Below are 18,570 nucleotides of genomic sequence, written 5' to 3'. Positions count from 1 at the left end.
GGCAATTATAGTCTGTGCATCACGGCAAACATAGTCTATGTAAATTTCTTTTTTTACTTCATGGCATTTTTCTTCTTATACAAAGCATGGCACTTATAATTAAAACACCAAGGCAAATTTTAACATGCATTATTTGCCATGGCAATTTTGTTCATAATTGGTGTTACTTCACATACATGGAAAATTCTTCATACTAAACACGGTAATTTTATTTAAAATACCATGGAAAATTTTAATATGAATTTGCCCATGGCGTTTTTTTATTTCAACTTTTTGTGTCTATTCACACACGGCAAATTTCGCATACAATATATGTAAATTTAGTTAAGAATACCATGACATGTTTTGCTATGAATCTGCCATGGCAAATTATTTTGTTTGTATGATGGAAATTGCCACGACTTTTTTCTTTTTTGGGTTACTGCTAAAATATACTCCTTTTTACCCATGGCAAACTGCGTTTGAAAGTTGATGGCATTTTTTACTTAAAAAAGCAAAAAATTGTGCTTTTTTTGTCACAGGAAAAATGCAAAATCTGGGCATTTTCTTTTGTTTTCGCTAGTGGGCATTTTTGTTTCACTCAGAAAAAAGCAAAACCACATCGATCGACTCCTTCCCAGCCTTGTCTCAAAAAAAAAAAAAAAGAAAAAAAAAGAGACTCCTTCCCAGCCCGCTGACTGTCTCCCTAGCCCCGACCCGCCGCCGCTGCCGCCGCCGCCTCCTTCCTCTCGCCCCGCGCCGCTCTCCACCTCCTCCCGGCTCCCATCCACCGAAAGCCGCCGCCGCCGCTTCTCCTTCACATCGCCGCCTTGCCCCTGTACGACGCCGGCCGCCTCCCTAATCGCGAACGGCGGGGAGGAGACGAGGCGCGGCGGAATTCCGCACCGGAGTAGAGCGGACCGTCTCCTCGCAGCTCCCCCGCCCACGCTGCCGCTTGTGAGGTGAGCAGGCCCCGATCTGTCGAACCAAGTGATAATTTGGGATCTCGTCACTGATTTGGGAACGGATCGAGATGAGGATCGGGGGAAGAAGAGGGACGAACCCTAGCTGCCCTGCTCTAGAGATAATTTGATAATTTTCGTCTTGCTTTTCCATTCCCAGAGTCTGGCTTATATATGCCCGAGAGTTACAGCAGTGACAGCGAGTGAGACACAGTTGGTAATTTTGAATTGCATTGTTAAACTCGCTCAATGACTAAGTATCACATCCTGTCCTTCCATTTGCATCTACCCGCTCTGCCGATAACTGACGAAGCGTCAGTTTTCTTCAGTCTTGGTCAGTTAGCTGCACCTTCAGGGTTTGGTCTTCAGATATCTTCAGTTAACTTGGGCCTGACAATTTCCCCCCTCTTAAGGTGCTGCTTGTGCACGAGTAGCTCTAGGAACATGAGTTGGCCACTGTGGTGGTGCAGCGAATTCCGGGAAATTGGCCTGGAAGAAAAAGAGAGATCTTCCCACGTTGCGTCAGTAGGTGCCATGTTTTCCCAGTGAACCAACCATTGTGCCACAGGTGTGTGTTTCCTCTGGATAATTCTTTTATCCAGAACCGCAAATGGTGAGGTTTTGAGTTTGCCATCCTCAGTCACCATAGGTACATTAGGAAGAGGGATAGCCTGAGAGCCCAGATGTTTCTTCAAGTGACTAATGTGGAAAACAGAATGTATGAGAGCTGTGTCTGGTAATTGTAATCTGCAGGCAACTGTTCCCACTTTGGCCAATACCTTGTAGGGACCACAGTATTTCGACCTGAGTTTCAAAGAGCCTCTTAGTCCAAAGGCATTCTGCCTGTAAGGTTGTACTTTGAGATAGTCATTGTCTCCAACTTCCAATTGTCTTTCTGTCCTCTTGAGATCTGCAAAGTATTTCATTCTATCTTGAACTTGGGGAAGGTTACCTCTTAGTTGCTCCCTCATCTTCTCTCTTTGCTCTACAAGTGGCTCTAGCTTCTGGCAGTACTGTTCTGGGCAATGATAGTTCTCTAATCTGAGGGGGCTGATAAGCATACAGTGCTTCAAATGGAGAGACTTTTAATGATGTGTGATAGGTAGTATTGTACCACCACTCTGCCATTGACAACCAATTCATCTAGTCCTTGGGATTTTGGAAACTACATCTTACATGTGTCATTGACTGAATTCAACATAAAAAAAAATAGTCAGCAGGTGGGCAACTACTGTGTTTATGCACACAAATTTTCATGCTTCATTTTCCTTGGTCAGGCAACAGACAAGTAGCAATTACATACTAAAATAAAATGCAATGTATTGCAGGTGATAGCACCCCCGCCCCGTCTACCGTGTCACCGCAACCTGCCGCCCATGGCCGGGGAAGACGGCAAGGTGGATCATCCACGCCGCAGCGGGCGCCTGAAGGCTCAAACTCGCGCGGATCAGGAGCACGGTGCTGAGGACACCAGCGAGGTGGACTGCTCGCGCCGCCGCTGTCTCAGGCCTCAGTCTTCCTCGGGCCAGGAGGCCGATGGCGAGGCGGACCACCCGCGCTACAATTTACGCCTCAGGTATTCGTTTTCCGCCAATCCTACCTTCATGTAGTGTTTGGTCAGGTTTAGCTTAGTAGGATTTGTATAACCATTTTGCTAGTTATTGTATAGGAACATACAATCAAGTTACTTTGCTCTTAACAGTACACTTGCATGCTGAACATAGATGTGCAGGATGCATACGTGCCTTGTGTAGCTTTTTATGTAAGCATGTTTAGCCTTGTAATTGTAGGTTTGGGGCACAAGAATGCACCAAACAAAAAATTGGTAATAAGAGAGGTCTGACAGGCTAGGACACCGGTGAATTGATTTGGCTCGCATGATTGGACCAACCTATTTAGGAATCTTTTGTCTATGGTGTGGCTTAGCTGCGAAATTAAGCGCAAGAAAAAAAGAAGTAATTTTTTTGGTCCACCTTAACTTTCTAGCCGCCGCTATAAGCCACTCGGAGGTAGCTTCCCGAGCTTCCCCTTTAAGTGGAAATCGCTAAATCCTATGTAGAATTTACCTAAAAGGGAACCATTATTCCATACAAAATGCCAGCGCACCAATCTACTTTGGACAACCTGCATAAAGACAACAACACCAGCCAATCCAATCCTGCACAACCGCCTCCTCGTCGTAGACACCATGGTTGTCGGCTGCCTACTCTTTCGCCTTGTCGTGGTTGTGGTGTCCCTCATCATGACGTCTCTGGTGGCCTTTCACGCGTCCCCGCCAAGCTCACACCACTGCCTCTAGTTCGCCGCCTCGCAGAGTTGCACTGCCTTGCTATTTCGCTCCACCATTCGAGGTCAACACCTTTATCGTTGTGGATCCTAGGTTGTTGCGAGGCTTACAGTGTCGGTGGTTTACACACCGACCGTTGAGTTCTCTGAGCCGTGCTCCTCTCCGTCTTTGTGTGTGCCTCGGGTGAAGTAGGCCACCATGTTTTCGGGTGTTCAAGGTTGATAGGCCTTTTACACCGAGCTTGGAGCCATCGCCGGTGGGTGATGTGGTTGCTTTTATTCCTCGTCACCTCCTGGGTCGGTTGGCCCCTCATCTGCATGCTTGCCTGCAAGGTCGCCGGCTTCCCTCCACCATCGAGCCCTACGACTTGTGCTCTCAACTCTGCTGCCTAGCCGGAGCTCGAAGGTAATCCCGCACCGCTGTGCTATTCTGATGCTTTGCCCCTCTGCTTCAGCTGGAGGCCGTTGCTAGAGCCACAAGCGCACTCACTCGTGCATGCTTGCAGATTGCTCGATGATTTACACGTTGCGCCTTGAAGTTGCCGAGTGCTGGTTGCGTTGCGTGCCTGGTGCTGCCACAAAGAATCAACCCATCCAGTGTCCTACCTAGCTTCGTGAATCAGTCAGATCGATTGCTATCAATCTAGCTAGCTATATATCTCGTCTTTTCCCATCTAGTTATGTTACTTGATCTGCTTTGCTCTCCTTCTCACCCTAGTTCCTTGCCACCCCACTTCCTGATGTGCATGACTGGAGTACCTGCATCCAGACTGCCCCGAAGGCCCTAACGAGACAGTGCCCTAGTTTCTTGCCACCCCACTTCCTGATTTGCATGACAGGAGTACCTGCATCCAAACTGCCCTAAAGGCCCGCCCTTAGAGCAACTCAAATTCTGTAAAACTGTGTGAAACTTCTTTGCATGATAAATTGGAGGATACAATGCCCTCTGCATTTGCAGCCAAGAAAAGTTATCAAGTGGCGAAGCGCCCATGGTGAGACCATCCCCAGCCAAAAAAAGTTCAAACCATAGCCTCGTTAGCCGCTTGGTCATGTGGTTTTGGAATTCCAGTCTCTCGCTTCTTAGTCCCATTCCAGTCTCTTGTGTGATATCGTCTAGGAATCAGGATGGACTACCTTGTAGGGGTGGTCCTAGCGCTGAACGGCGACTCGGACTCCTTGTACTCGGTTGGTATTATACGAGTTCAATGCCTCAAATATCATGTTGACGACACCGTTATTGTGGAAATAGTTTGACTCGCTTCTAGTAGCTTCCAAGTATTTGTACTCCTACCGGCTCCTTTGGCAGTTCGTCTCTGGCGGCTTTGTCGGACCTTCAAGCGACCTTCCATCGGGTGACTCGATAGTTCCCTAAGGTGTGGCACAACACCCTGCCTTCTTTAGACTTCCTCTTACCCCATGGAGTAGTCTTTGACGAGAACTTGAAACTGAACATGATCATGTCCGCGAGGCTCCTTTGTCGTTCCACCGCCTCCCCATTGATGATGGTGTAGGCCTTGGCACATATGGCGATGCGCTGGGCCTCAGGGAGGGTACCCATCAACATGTAGTCCATGAAGGGCTTGGTCCATCTAGTGTTGATTAGGAGGACCTCTTCTCCTTGTGCCCATGCATCTTCGTTGGGGGAGGAGGCAACTCACTTGGACCAGATTGGGACTCGGGAGCAGCCTTTTCCTTGACTAACAGTGAGTGCAACTCCTGTAAGAAAACGCTTGGCGGGACCGAGTCACGAGCGGGCCGTAGTCTGGCTAGCTTGTTTGTTGCCTCATTGTATCAGCGGAGCACGTGCTTGAGCTCAAGGCTGTCGAAAGCCCCTCCATGTTGGATCTTTGCAGGTCCATTCCTTAATGATTTGCCGGACGACGAGATTCGAGCCCCCATGGGCGATGAGCCGACGAATACCGAGCGATACAATGGTGAATATCCCGTGTAGGAGTGCATTGTACTTGGCCGCATTGTTCGACGCGGGGAAGTCAGGTTGCAGGACGTACTTGAGATCTTCCCCTCTGAGGGAGGCGAGTAAGACACTAGCACCCGTGCCCTTGGCTGTTAGTGATCCATCAAAATGGAGTATTCGGTACTCGAGATTGACTGTAGGAGGGAGGACTTGAGCCTTGTGGTTGAGCTTCATGCTAAACTGCTTGAGGTTATCGAATGTCCCTACTAGGTCCATTATTAGGTCCTCCTTTTAGGTCTTGATTACCGCGCCGTCCACGTAAGCTTGCATGTTTCTTCCATTCAGCTTGTGGAAACAACGCTGGATGCATTGTTGGTACATGTCGCATGGTTTTTCAAACCGAAGGGTAGGAAGGTGTAGCAGAAGGCATTTGAAGGGGGTGATGAAGGACATCTTGAACTGGTGCTAGCCCGAGTAGGCGTCCAGTAGACATAGCACTTCCTGTTGAGTCAAACTTGTCTTAAAGAAAGGCTGGCTGGCAGCAGCAGCAGCGGCGCATACCTTGCTAGCCAAGGTAGTAGTAAAAGAAAATGTAGTAAATCCTATAGTAAATGTATAGGGCAGCAGTTATGTAAACAACACCTGTGACATCAACGCTTAGATAAGCTAGTATAGTTAGTCGGTTCAGTTTTAGCTATAAAAGGAGTTGCACCCCGGTTGTAGCCAATCCATCAAGCGTAGAAGCAATCTAGCGCCAAGCCATTCAACAACGATCCATCAAGTAGTGTAGCTAGCTTGTGAAGTACTAGTAGTACTCTCCTATGTAAGAGTGCGTGCGTACACTATATAAGCAGTAGTTCATCTCTTGTTTGTTCTTGCGTCCGTTTTGGTTGATCCTTGGTAGAGTTAACTAGTCTACACATTGGGGCTAACAATTGGCATCAGAGCCCTAGGTTTCAGTAGCGATGGCCGGTGTAGAAGGAGAGCAGCAGCGCAACACCTGTCGCAGTCATCACAATACAACTCCCAGTCGCTGCGTCCACGGGAGCAGTGAGCACACAACCAGTCTAGGCGCGACCGTAGCGGTGAGGTCGTGGTTAGGGAGATCGTGCGCGAGATTGCATGCAAAGGTAGCATGCCCATCACCTTCCCGATGCTCACGCGCTCGAACTATAGCGAGTGGGCGTTGATCATGGAGTGCAATCTCCATGCCGTGCGCCTTTGGGTTTCCATGGAGGACAACATGGTCGAAAGAAATGAGGTCACGAAAGCCGTGGCAGCGCTCATGCGCGCCACGCTGCCGGAGATGCATGACATGCTTGCGGCGAAGGCAAACGCCAAGGAGGTGTGGGAAGCCATTCGGACCCAGCGTCTCGGCAACAACCGCGTGCGTGAGGCGAATGCGTAGAAGCTGCGGGTGGACTTCGAGAACGTCACCTTCAAGGCGGGCGAGCTCGTCCACGACTTTGCCATGCGGATCTCCAGCCTTGCGTCGCAGCTCCACGCGCTTAGCGACGTCATGGACGACACGAGAATGGTGGGAAAATATCTCTGTGTCGTTCCACCTCGCTTCGCTCAGGTAGCAATCTCCATCGAGACCTTGCTTGACCTGAGTGAGCTCGCCATCGAGGAGCTCACGGGACGGCTACGGGTGGTCGAGGACCACCTCGAGGATGGCCGCAGGAGCTTCAGTGGCGGACGACTCTTACTCTCGAAGGAGTGGGAGGTGAGGAAGCTTCAAGGACGCGGTGGCGGTGCCACGAGCAACGGAGGCGGCACCGGCTGAGGCGGTGGTCGCACCCAAAGCGGAGGCGACAACTTTGGGCGGAAGCCAGGCCAGCCCCAATAGCAGGACGGGGCCGGATGAGGCGCCGACAATGACAATGAAAAGTGCCACTATTGCGGCAAGCCGGGTCATTGGTTCCAGGCATGTCTCACAAGGATTGTTGACGAGGCAGCTGTGGTTTCGGCAAACCTTGTCCAAGCTGACATGGACGGTGCGCCGGTAGTCTTGATGGCTTGCGCTGAAACCGTGCAAGAAGGCCCAGCGTCACCCGCGACCACGGTACCGGCAACCGTCGTGTCGAGGCATGGAGCCTGTCAGCAGAATTCATCCCTACAATGGTAAGCAATTCTCCGACAACATTGTTCTCGGGGCCTATTGACTGGGAAGCGATGAAGGCACGAGCGTGGGGAACTCACGCCCCGTCAACCGTCGTGTCCGTGCAGGAGCACAGAGCCCGTCAGTAGAATCCATGCCTACAGTGGTAGGCAATTCCCGACAACATTGTTCTCAGGGCCTATTGACTGGAAGGCGATGAAGGCACGCATGGGAAGTCACACCCCAACAATGCTCGGGCCCATGGCACATCTGGTGGACCATGCCCCGACCATGATGTTGGCGACCATCGAGTCCGTGGAGGAGCGCACGACGATTCAGGCCGGCCATACCTCGACAACCAAGTGTCCGGGGTCAATCGCGTTGGCAGGAGATAGCTCCCCGACAATGGCGTGTGCGTGCGGCTACGTCTTCCTCAAGGAGGAGAGAGCCGTGACCACACCCACGCTTGTAGGTGACAAGCGCAACGATGGTTGGTTCCTTGACAATGGCGCCACAAACCACATGACTGGTTCGGTCGACGTGTTTGCGGAGCTGGACCACTCGATCGCTGGGAAGGTGTGGTTCGCTGATGGCTTGGTTGTGGATATCCATGGCCTTGGGACCGTCGTCTTTATCGTCGACGGGGGAGACCACAACGCGTTCATGGATGTCTTCATCCCGACCAAAGTTCAAAAAAGTGCTAGGCGTTAATTATGCGTTTGGCCACCTACTTGCGCTTTTCTAGCTTAGGCGCGATTAGGCGTTACGATTGTAGCATGAAGAAATAAGCTAGATGGGCTGGCCTAGCCCATTAAACCACAGGCCCATCTTCATATCCTCCTACTAAAGCTCTCTTATGGTGCAATCGACAGGAAATTTAGGTTTCGTCCTCACGCCGCCTCTTCCCCTCGTCCTCTCTCCCTTGCTGCACGAGGCTGCTTCTCTCTCTCTCTCTCCCTCTCTCTTCCTCTATCCCTTGCTGGAGAAGCTCGATCCCTCGCCGGAGAAGCCTGATCCCTCGCCGAAATCAGTCAATTTGTCGTCAGAGTAGCTGAATCCTTCGTCGATGAGGATGAATCCTCGCAGGGGAGGTCGAATCCCCACCGGGGAGATTGATTTCTCGCCTAAGAAACGTGATTCCTAGCCGGAGGACCTTGCCGGCTGCTTTTTTGAGCGCCTTGGGCCAAAGCGAGGTTCTAGGCCAACGCCCAACGCTTAAGCACGCCTAGGCAAGCGCCTAATAGCGCTTTTTTGAACAGTGATCCTGACACTCAAGAATAGCGTCATCAACATCGGCCAGCTCAACGAGAACTAGTACGACATCGCCATCTGGCGTGGGGTGCTCACTGTGCGCGATCAGCACAGACGGTTGCTCATCAAGGTAATCTGAGCACCAAATCGCTTGTATAAATTTTTGTTTTGTCCTGTGTGACCAATGTGCCTTGCCGTAGGGCATGTCTTCGACGCCTGACGCTGGCATGCTCGGCTTGGGCACCTGCATTTCGGCGGGCTGTGAAGGATGGCGCGTGGCGGTTTGGTTCACGGCCTATCGTACATAGAGCACGCAAACGAGCTCCGCGAGGCTTCCCTTGCTGGGAAGTAGCGGCGCCTGACGTTCCCACAAAAGGCGAAGTTCAGGGTGGAGAAGCCCTTGGAGTTGGTCCATGGTGACATATGTGGCTCGATCATACCGGCAACGCCGGTACATGCTACTAGTCGTCGACGATCATAGCCGTTTCATGTGGGCGGTGCTCCTCGCCTCAAAGGATGAGGTGGAGCGGGAGTGCAACCACAAGTTGCGCATACTCCGCATTGATCAGGGTGGCGAGTTCACTTCGGCCACCTTCTATGGGCATTGCGCCGAACAAGGGGTACAGTGTCACCTCATCGCCCCTTACTCGCCGCAGCAGAATGACGTCGTCGAGTGGAGGAACCAGATGGTTCTTGGGATGGCACACACCATGCTCAAGGCCAAGCTGGTGTCGAGCACGTTTTGGGGGGAGGCGGTGCTCGCAATAGTCTTCGTCCTCAACCGTTCCTTCACGCGGAGCGTCGACGGCATGACGCCATACGAGGCGTGATATGGGAGGAAGTTCGACATGCGCTTCCTCCGCATCTTTGACTCGCCCACAGCTAAAGAAACTCGACGATAGAAGCACCCCAGTGGTGTTCTTCGGCTACGAGGCGGGCTCCAAGGCGTACAAAATGTATGACATTGTCTCGAAGCGTGTGCATATCTCCCGCGATGTTGTCTTCGACGAGGAGGCACGTTGGAGTTGGGAGGCGCTAGGAGAGGCGCCAGCGAGTAGCTCCTTCACCATGGAGTACACGTTGTGCACAAGTGTTGGTGCTTAGGCAGCATCCCCGAGCACAATGGCGACCCCGAGCTCAGTGACACCGGGTATAGCAACCCTGACCACTGTGGCCCCAAGCCTAGTGGCTCCAAGCACAACAGGTGCAACAGCCCCTCGCTCTGCAACCCCAGACACCTCAAGCGAGGTCGTGCCAGTTTAGTTTGCAACACCACCTACAGTGCGATCGGACCTATTCGACGCTGATGACAGCGGCGGCACCCCACACCGATACCGATGGGTAGATAACCTTTTCACCGAGCCGCCACAATTGGCAGAGAATGTCGGTGATGACGGCGGGACTTGTGTTGCATCTGATGGCCGGCGTGGAGCCGATCACATTTGTGTTGCATCTGATGGCCGGCGAGGAGTTGATCACGTTCACTGAAGCAGAGCGCGAGTAGTGCTAGCATCGCGCGATGCTGGACGAACTGTCGTCGATTGACGACAACACTACCTGGACACTCACCACGCTGCCCGCAGGGCATCGAGCTATTGGGCACAAGTTGGTATACAAGTTAAAGAAGCACGAGCATGACGCCATCGTCGGATCTCCCCTCATCCCTAGCCGCGGTGCCACGTAGCCTGCCACTGAGTGGGGCTTGCCTCTGGGTGCCAACCCTGGTGGAGAGGCAAGCACCGATCTTGACACGCGGCTGGGTGCCCCTTAGCAGGGATGCAACTCACCGGGGTCGTCGGCGATGAAGTTGAGTGTGAGAGCCTAGCTTAATAGGGATGATAGACTACTCATATCAACAAAGAATTCCTTCTTTTCCAGGAGCCCATTTGGAAAGAACTCGAAAGGTAAGCGTGTTGAGCTTGAAGCAATTCAGGATGGGTGACTGTTTGAGAAGTTAGTCCCAGGTGCGCACGAGTGAGGACAAAGTGTGCAGGAAAGACTAGTGTTGATCTGTGGGGCCAGTCTAGATTCTGCCAGTAGTAACGACCACTAACTGGCGGGTGTGTTTGGGGCATTACAAGTTGGTATTAGAGCCGACCCTCGCGGTTACATGGATGCATGGTCATGTTGTGCATGGCATTTGTGGCTATGACACATCTGCCGAACTGGACGCATAGACGTGTGCCAAGAGGGAACATTCATGTGAGCCGACGAGGATGTCGGTTCCTTTGAGTGGGGATGTATGTGAGAGCCTGGCTTAATAGGGATGATAGACTACTCATCAATAAGGAATTCCTTCTTTTCTAGGAGCCCATTCGGATAGAACTCCAAAGTTAAGTGTGCTGAGCTTGGAGCAATTTCAGGATGGGTGACTGGAAGTTGGTCCCAGGTGCGCACGAGTGAGGAGAAAGTGCGCAGGAAAGACTAGGGTTGATCTGTGGGGCCAGTCTAGATTCTGCCAGGAGTAATAGCCGGTAACCGACAGGTGTGTCCGGGGCATTACATCGAGGTACCCGAAGCGAAAGATCTGTCCCTTTGGGAAGGAGACGACAAGGACCAGCTTCCTAGCCGTGTTGGCGATGAAGCGCAAGGAGCCAGAGAAGAGACCTCGGTTTGGTGCGAAGCGACTAGTCTTGAAGGTTGAGGAAGCCATCCCAATCCAATCAGCTAGACCATGCGAACAACCCGTACACGACGCTCCAACTTCGGTGTTCTGAGTTTGGCAGTGCCGTCGAGCATCAACTGATTTTTTCGAAGAGGGATGCGAGCGGCGGGTTGAGATGGTAGCAGAAGAGACACACGATCTACCTAAGTTTGGGCCCTCCCTGGAGAGGTAATACCCAACTCCTTCCTGTGCTGGTTGTATTGCTAGGCTGCTCACCGGCGATCGGGAAGATCATGGGAGAGGGTTTCTTGGGTTACAAGTTGGTGCTGCGGTAACGTCCTAGCAAGAACAAAGGGCTTGGTGGAAACCCTAGATCTAGATGGCTCTAGAATATGTTCAATCCCCCTGAGAGGCCCCTAGCTCGCCATATGTACCTTGTCGGGTTAGGGTTACATGGCTTTGGTCAGACTAAAGGTGGGCTCGTGCCACCACTTGAACCAGACCATGCCGAGCACCAACACGACATTTTTTTTGCCTTGCCTCTAAAGTAGATGCAACGTTTGGCTGGTGCCGGGCAGCGAGTGGTTGACTCAGCCCACTCGGGGATGACATGGACAACCCTTGTATGGCTGGCGGTACCTAGGTATCATATACTCGTCTTCTTTGGTTCTAGCCACCATAGGAATCACACACCACCCAGGGCGCGTGTTTGCCAGTGTGCAGAGGTTGCTCGCCTATCATGGCCTCCCCCCGTCTGTTGGTTCCAGGCCACTCATCACCGCATGACTAGTCAGCTCGTGGCCGATGGCCAAGTTGCCGCCAAGATCGACATGACGGCTCCACCCACTCCATTTCACACATGCACCTTGCATCAAAGTTGCGTGTTTGCCCCCTAGTCGCTACTCGTCGCTGCTCCTCATCGACATCTCACCTGCACGACTTTCTCCACAACCTCCCCTACAATCACGATGGCTCCTGCATCATCTTGTATTTGTGTCCTAGCTTCTAGTTTTCTATATTATCCACTGCATCCACCAAATCCATTGCCCTTTCATGTTTTATGCCTTGCAAGTCCACCAAACTTTTATATGTCAACATTCTTTTCTAGTCCTTGTGTCCGTAGGATTTTCGTAGCCTTCGTTTGCAGTGTTGTTGATCTACACCCATTCTTTTGCCGCTGGTTTCTAGGGAACGATTTTTTGTGCAATGCTTCATTCTCTTGATGTGCCATCTTCTTTTGACAACCCATCTCCTCTTGATACTTATCGTGCATCTTCTACTGATGCGATGTCTTCCTTTGGTGCGCCATCTTGTCGTTACCCCCCTTTGGCTTGACTCAACATGTTTTTGAAGCCTTCTTATTACACTTCAAAACTGGATGTGTGCGGTGGCGCCAAGCTTCGGGCGTTCTTTGGGAGAAGATACTGCTACATAAGCTTAAAGGCAAGTTCTATAGGACGGTGATTCGACCTGCGTTGTTGTGTGGCGTTGAATGTTGGCAAACTAAAAGACAACATGTTCAACAACTAGTTGTAGCAGAGATGGGCATGTTGAGATGGCTATGTGGCCACGCAAGAAAGGACCAGTCCGGAATGATGATGTACGTGGTGAGCAGTATTAGTATTGGTCTAGGAGTTTGCATTAGTCCATATTTCTTCCTTGTACCGAAGTCTTTAATATATTTGCCCCTTGGGCTATGCAATAGATATAAGTTGTATCAGTAATATGTTTAAACCTGTTGTGTATCCAATGCTCAACAAATATATTTTGCGCCTTTGTAGCTCCCCTTTAAATTTTTCATTTTTTCTCTTCTTTTTGCTTAATTTGATTTTGTAGTTGTTGTCTATCCATTAAATTTTTGGTTGCTGCATAGGAGCCACCGTGCTGTGAGCAAGGAAGGCAAGGATCATAACAGGGTGAAAAAGCCAAAGCATGAGTTTTTTCTCTATATGCAAGTCATTATTGTTTTAAATTTTATTTTCTTGACAGTGATGTGGTTACCGTTATTTGATCTGTTGTGTTGTCCATAGTGATTACTATAGGGAGAAGGAGAAGGCAAACGGAAGAAAGTTAAACGCTCGAGATGCAAGTAAACAGGCTAAGTGGATGTGGAAAAAGATGAGTGATGCTGTAAGTTATTTCTGGAACCGAAAGTTGTTTATTGGTAGACATACAAATAAATAATTTTACTTTTAAAAAGAAAATAAATAGTGTTTATTTATTAAGGTAATAAGGTAAAATATCATAATTATAAGTGCGCATGATCAGACTTATCATGTAGCTTGTCTCTCAAATCAACTTGAACCTGCAGTGTCGTCGTTACGTATGGTCATTATATCTTACTCCCTCCGTTCCCAAATATTTGTCTTTCTAGGCATTTCAAATGGACACAACATACGGATGTATGTAGACTTATTTTAGAGTGTAGATTCACTCATTTTGCTCCGAATGTAGTCACTCGTTGAAATCTCTAGAAAGACAAATATTTGGGAACGGAGGGAGTAGTACATAAGTATTGTATATGTTTATAACTTTGTGACTCATTCTTCTATCTTGGACACAGATCCATCTGTCTAGGCTGATCCTCTTTTTAACCATGTACTATACTCCCTCCGTTCACTTTTGTAAGTCATTTCAGACAACTCAAAATAGGTTGTTTTGCACATTATCTGAAATGTCTTTAAGGTCTTATAAAAGTGAACAGAGGGAGTAGTAATATTCTGTCACATCGGATGTACATTCGAGGAAGCATGCATGCGCCCAAAGGAATGTTCCTCCTGGCCTCCTAGCCATCCTAGAATAATCATAATTCATCGCAGCAAATGGCATCTCTTTTGCACACACTCGTATGCGCGTCGCCACAATACAAAATTCGGAGCCGCACATGCGCAAATGCCAACTACAATATATTTTATATTTGTGCAAATGTACAAACTACGGTTTGGAGAACTTACAAGTAATGGAAGCAAAATGCGTCGCCGGCGATTTCTTTTCTTTCAATAATGCACATCCAACTGAGCTCCACTAAATTAGAGGACAGGACATATAAGTATACGGAAATTCTCCAAGGCAAAATTTCTTACATTTTTTTTAGAGAAAAAGCCAGGGGCCTTGCTTTATTGTGAAAAAGATTTTTCTTTAAAGAACTTCCTCTCAGATTGTGTTTGGTAATACTAAGCAAAGAGAATGAGTGTTTAAAAGTCGATTGTTGGTTTGACAATAAAACGTGACAACTCTGTGTGGGGGCCGGCATGCCATCTTGGCATGAATTGAAAGTTCCCTTTCCTAAACGATGCTCATCTATCTCCCCAGAATCTTTGGAGAGATACATTTGTGGCCCATCTCTTTCCAAAGGACCGAGTCTTCTCATACACACCTCCCACAAATTTCCTTATCACCGGAAGCATGATTGAATCCTCCATGGGCTCTTGTTTGTAGCCTTTCTTACTTCACCAGCCCTAGCGTTCTCCTTACCCGTAGAAACTTCCTTGCCATTGTGGATCCTGATGCCTCGTTGGGATTCACTATAATCATTGGGTTCCTCCCCTGCCGCCCACGACGCCTCCGCCCCGATCCTCAATGAGAGTCCACATACTCCATTTTAGGTTCGCCACCAACGACACAGGTTGTTGTCGTTCCTCTATGGTAGACGTCGGATCTCCGCACCACACTTCACATTCTCCACCGGTGGGCTAGCTTTTTGGATAAACCTAATATAACTTGAATTATAACAACAAAGTCTTTCAGTCCCAAACAAGTTGTGGTAGGCTAGAGTTGAAACCCAAAAGATATTGAAACTAAGTCATGGTTCTGTCATGTGGATAGCTAACTTCTATGCACCCCTGTCTGTGGCAAAATCTTTGGTGATATTCCAGTCCTTCAGGTCCCTTTACAGACTCCTCCCATGTCAAGTTTGGTCTATCTCGACCTCTCTTTACATTATCAAAGCCTTAACCATCAGCTATGCGCTGGCGGGGCCTGCGTTGAACATGCCCAAACCATCCCAGACAATGTTGGACAAGCTTCTCCAATCGGTGACACCCCAACTCTCACGTATATCATCATTCCGGGCCCGGTCCTTTCTTGGCCAACGCTCAGTGCCATACAACATCGTAGGTTGAATCGCCGTCCTATAAAACCCGCCTTTTAGCTTTTGTGGAACTTTCTTATCACAGAGAATGCTAGAAGCTTGGCGCCATTTCATCCATCCAACTTTGATTCGATGGGTCACATCTTCATGACTTCATCAATATCACCATCCTTCTGCAGCATCGACCCCAAATACCAAAAGGTGTCCGTGTGAGGTATCACTTGTCCATCAATGCTAACTTCCTCGTGCCTAGTACTACTGAAACCGCACCTCATATACTCAATCTTAGTTTTGCTAAGCCTAAAACCTTTTGATTATAAAGTCTGTCTCTGAAGCTCCAACTTCCTATTAACCCCTGTCAGACTATCGTGGACTAGCACCACATCATCCGCAAAGAGCATACACCATGGGCTATCTCCTTGTGTATCCCTTGTGACCTCATCCATCACCAAAGAAAAAAGATAAGGGCTCAAAGCCGACCCTTGGTGCAGTCCAATTTTAATTCGAAAGCCGTTTGTGTCTCCATCACTCGTTCGAACACTTGTCACAACATTATCATACATGTCCTTGATGAGGGTAATGTACTTTGTTGGGACTTTGTGTTTCCCCTAGGCCCACCACATGACATTCCACGACATCTTATCACAGGCCTTCTCCAAGTCAATGAACACTATATGCAGGTCATTTTCCAAGTAACTAATTTATTGCCGTATTTTATGCTAAAATTTAGGACAAAGCCCCCTACAAGGCAGAGGCTATAAGACTAAGTGCAGAATACAAAGAAAAAAAGGGAAGGATGAACTGCTCTTCACCAGAAGTGGTCTCCACGCCCCCACTGGTGAATGACACGGCTTCAGAGGTGATCGCCACGCCTCCAGCGGTGAATGGCACGCCACCAGCTGTGAATGGCACACCTCTACAGGTGATCGTCATGCCACCAGCTGTGAATGACACGCCACCAGCTGTGAATGGCACGCCACCAGCTGTGAATGGCACACCTCTATAGGTGAACATACTAAACAAATTGATGCCAACTATTAACTTTATAAATATTGGTTTGACATGCGTTTTTTGTCGATTTTGGGAATATAGGAGCCCAACGTCAGTGACCCGTCTTGGCTTCAGGATCTTCCAGCACCTCCACAGGTGTGTTCACCAGACGAAATCTGCCAACTTTATTTCATGCCGACTTGTTATAAATATTGAGACGTGCTTTTTTTGGCATTGAAAATGTAGGAGCCAGTATTCAGCTTTAGCGGAAGTTCAATGGTATGTTCCCGATATTTATCTTTTTGTTAACATTGAATCTATTTATATGTTTTAGTCACATCTTTGTTGTAGGACCAGGTGTCTATGTATGTTTCAACTGGGCCAGAAGCATCAAGTGATTCGGAGTCTTTGTTTAAGGTAACGTCTTAAATCTTTAAGCAAGTGACGCTAATTCTGAATTTTACGTGTCTTTATGTCGTGAGTTAATCAAGTAATTCTGAATTCTAGTCACATCAAGTGATTTTCGTTGGGGCATATCCCTCCCAGCGACGCGCCACATCGGAACCCGGGTGTGGTGGCAAATGGGCAAGGATCGGGCTGTCACCCTCCTAGCGGCGTGCCGTATCTTGATCTGGATACGGTGGCAAGTGAGCGATGATCGGGTCGTCACATCCTTTGTGGCATGCTACATCGGCGCTCGGATGTAGTGGAAAATGAGCAAGGGTCTTCGCATTTGACTCGACGAGTGCGAAAGGTAAGGAAGCTAGCTGAGCCTAGGAGGATTCGCTTAGGTAGCTGGAACGTAGGGTCTTTGACAAGGAAGCTTCGGGAGCTACTTGATGCAGCGGTGAGGAAAGGTGTTGATATCCTTTGCATCCAAGAAACCAAATGGAGGGGACAGAAGGCGAAGGAGGTGGAGGATACGGGCTACAAGCTGTGGTACACGGGGACGGCTACAAACAGAAATGGCGTAGGCATCTTGATCAACAAGAGCCTCAAGTATGGAGTGGTAGACGTCAAGAGACGTGGGGACCGGATTATCCTGGTCAAGCTGGTAGTTGGGGGCTTAGTTCTTAATGTTATCAGCGCGTACTTGCAATTTGGGTTTGTTGCACCAATTACACTGTAGGGGGTTCCCTTACAATCTTTCTGTCAAAAAAATGAGAACACCAAGAGGGAGTTCTAGGAAGGCCTGGAAGATATGGTTAGGAGTGTATCTATTGGCGAGAAGCTCTTCATTGGCGGAGACCTCAATGGCTACGTGGGTACATCTAACACAGGTTCTGAAGGGGCGCATGGGGCTTTGGCTATGGCATCAGGAATCAAGAAGGAGAAGATGTCTTAAGCTTTGCTCTAGCCTATGCCATGATTGTAGCTAACACCCTCTTTAGAAAGAGAGAATGACATCTGGTGACTTTTAGTAGTTGCCAACACTCTAGCCAGATTGATTTCATCCTCTCAAGAAGAGAAGATATGCGTGCATGCTTAGACTGTAAGGTGATACTTGGAGAGAGTGTTGTACCTCAGCATAAGCTGGTGGTTGCTGACTTCCGCTTTCGGGTTCGTGTCCAGCGGGATAAGCGTGCCAAAGTCGCTAAAACGAAGTGGTGGAAGCTCAAGGGGGAGGTAGCTCAGGCGTTCAAGGAGAGGGTCATTAAGGAGGGCCCTTGGGAGGAAGGAGGGGATGGGGACAATGTGTGGATGAAGATGGCGACTTGCATTCGTAAGGTGGCCTCGGAGGAGTTTGGAGAGTCCAGGGAAAGGAGAAGCGAAGATAAGGATACCTGGTGGTGGAATGATGATGTCCATAAGGCGATTAAAGAGAAGAAAGATTGCTTCAAACGCCTATACCATAGAGAAGTACAAGATGGCGAAGAAGGCCGCAAAGCGAGCTGTCAGTGAAGCAAGGGTCGGTCATATGAGGACCTCTACCAATGGTTAGGTGTGAAGGAGGGCGAAAGGGACATCTATAAGATGACCAAGATGCGAGAGAGGAAGACGAGGGATATTGGCCAAGTTAAATGCATCAAGGACGGAGTAGACCAACTCTTGGTGAAGGACGAGGAGATTAAGTATAGATGGCGGGAGTACTTCGACAAGCTGTTCAATGGGGTGAATAAGAGTTCTACCATTGAACTGGACGACTCCTTTGATGAGACCAGCATGCGTTTTGTGCAGCGAATCCAGGAGTCTGAGGTCAAGGAGGCTTTAAAAAGGATGAAAGGAGGTCAGGCGATGGGCCCTGATTGTATCCCCATTGAGGTGTGGAAAGGCCTCGGGGACAAAGCGATAGTATGGCTAACCAAGCTTTTCAACCTCATTTTTCGGGCAAACAAGATGACAGAAGAATGTCGACGGAGTACATTAGTACCAATCTTCAAGAACAGGGGG

At 49.2% G+C, this 18,570-nt stretch overlaps 1 protein-coding gene across 9 annotated transcripts in view; it reads left to right on the top strand.

The window, feature by feature from the left end:
- Positions 1-637: 637 nt before the first annotated feature.
- Positions 638-18,570, top strand: part of LOC119284485 — a 20,364-nt gene continuing 2,431 nt past the window's right edge. For 2 of the 9 annotated variants that reach the window (XM_037563594.1, XM_037563595.1), the window contains exons 1-8: positions 638-941; positions 2,270-2,517; positions 12,973-13,050; positions 13,130-13,229; positions 15,920-16,111; positions 16,282-16,335; positions 16,426-16,458; positions 16,531-16,596. In XM_037563594.1, the coding sequence (XP_037419491.1) occupies positions 2,318-2,517; positions 12,973-13,050; positions 13,130-13,229; positions 15,920-16,111; positions 16,282-16,335; positions 16,426-16,458; positions 16,531-16,596 (723 nt within the window). In that variant the 5' untranslated portion in view covers positions 638-941; positions 2,270-2,317. Of the gene's footprint in view, positions 942-2,269; positions 2,518-12,972; positions 13,051-13,129; positions 13,230-15,919; positions 16,196-16,281; positions 16,336-16,425; positions 16,459-16,530; positions 16,597-18,570 lie in introns of those variants that run through there. The other 7 variants (XR_005139094.1, XM_037563597.1, XM_037563596.1 and 4 more) reach the window with 7 other exon arrangements.

This window comes from Triticum dicoccoides, chromosome 4A, assembly GCF_002162155.2.
Source record: "Triticum dicoccoides isolate Atlit2015 ecotype Zavitan chromosome 4A, WEW_v2.0, whole genome shotgun sequence".
In the NCBI taxonomy this organism is placed as follows: Eukaryota; Viridiplantae; Streptophyta; class Magnoliopsida; order Poales; family Poaceae; genus Triticum; species Triticum dicoccoides.
This window is presented reverse-complemented; position numbering and strand designations above follow the sequence as displayed.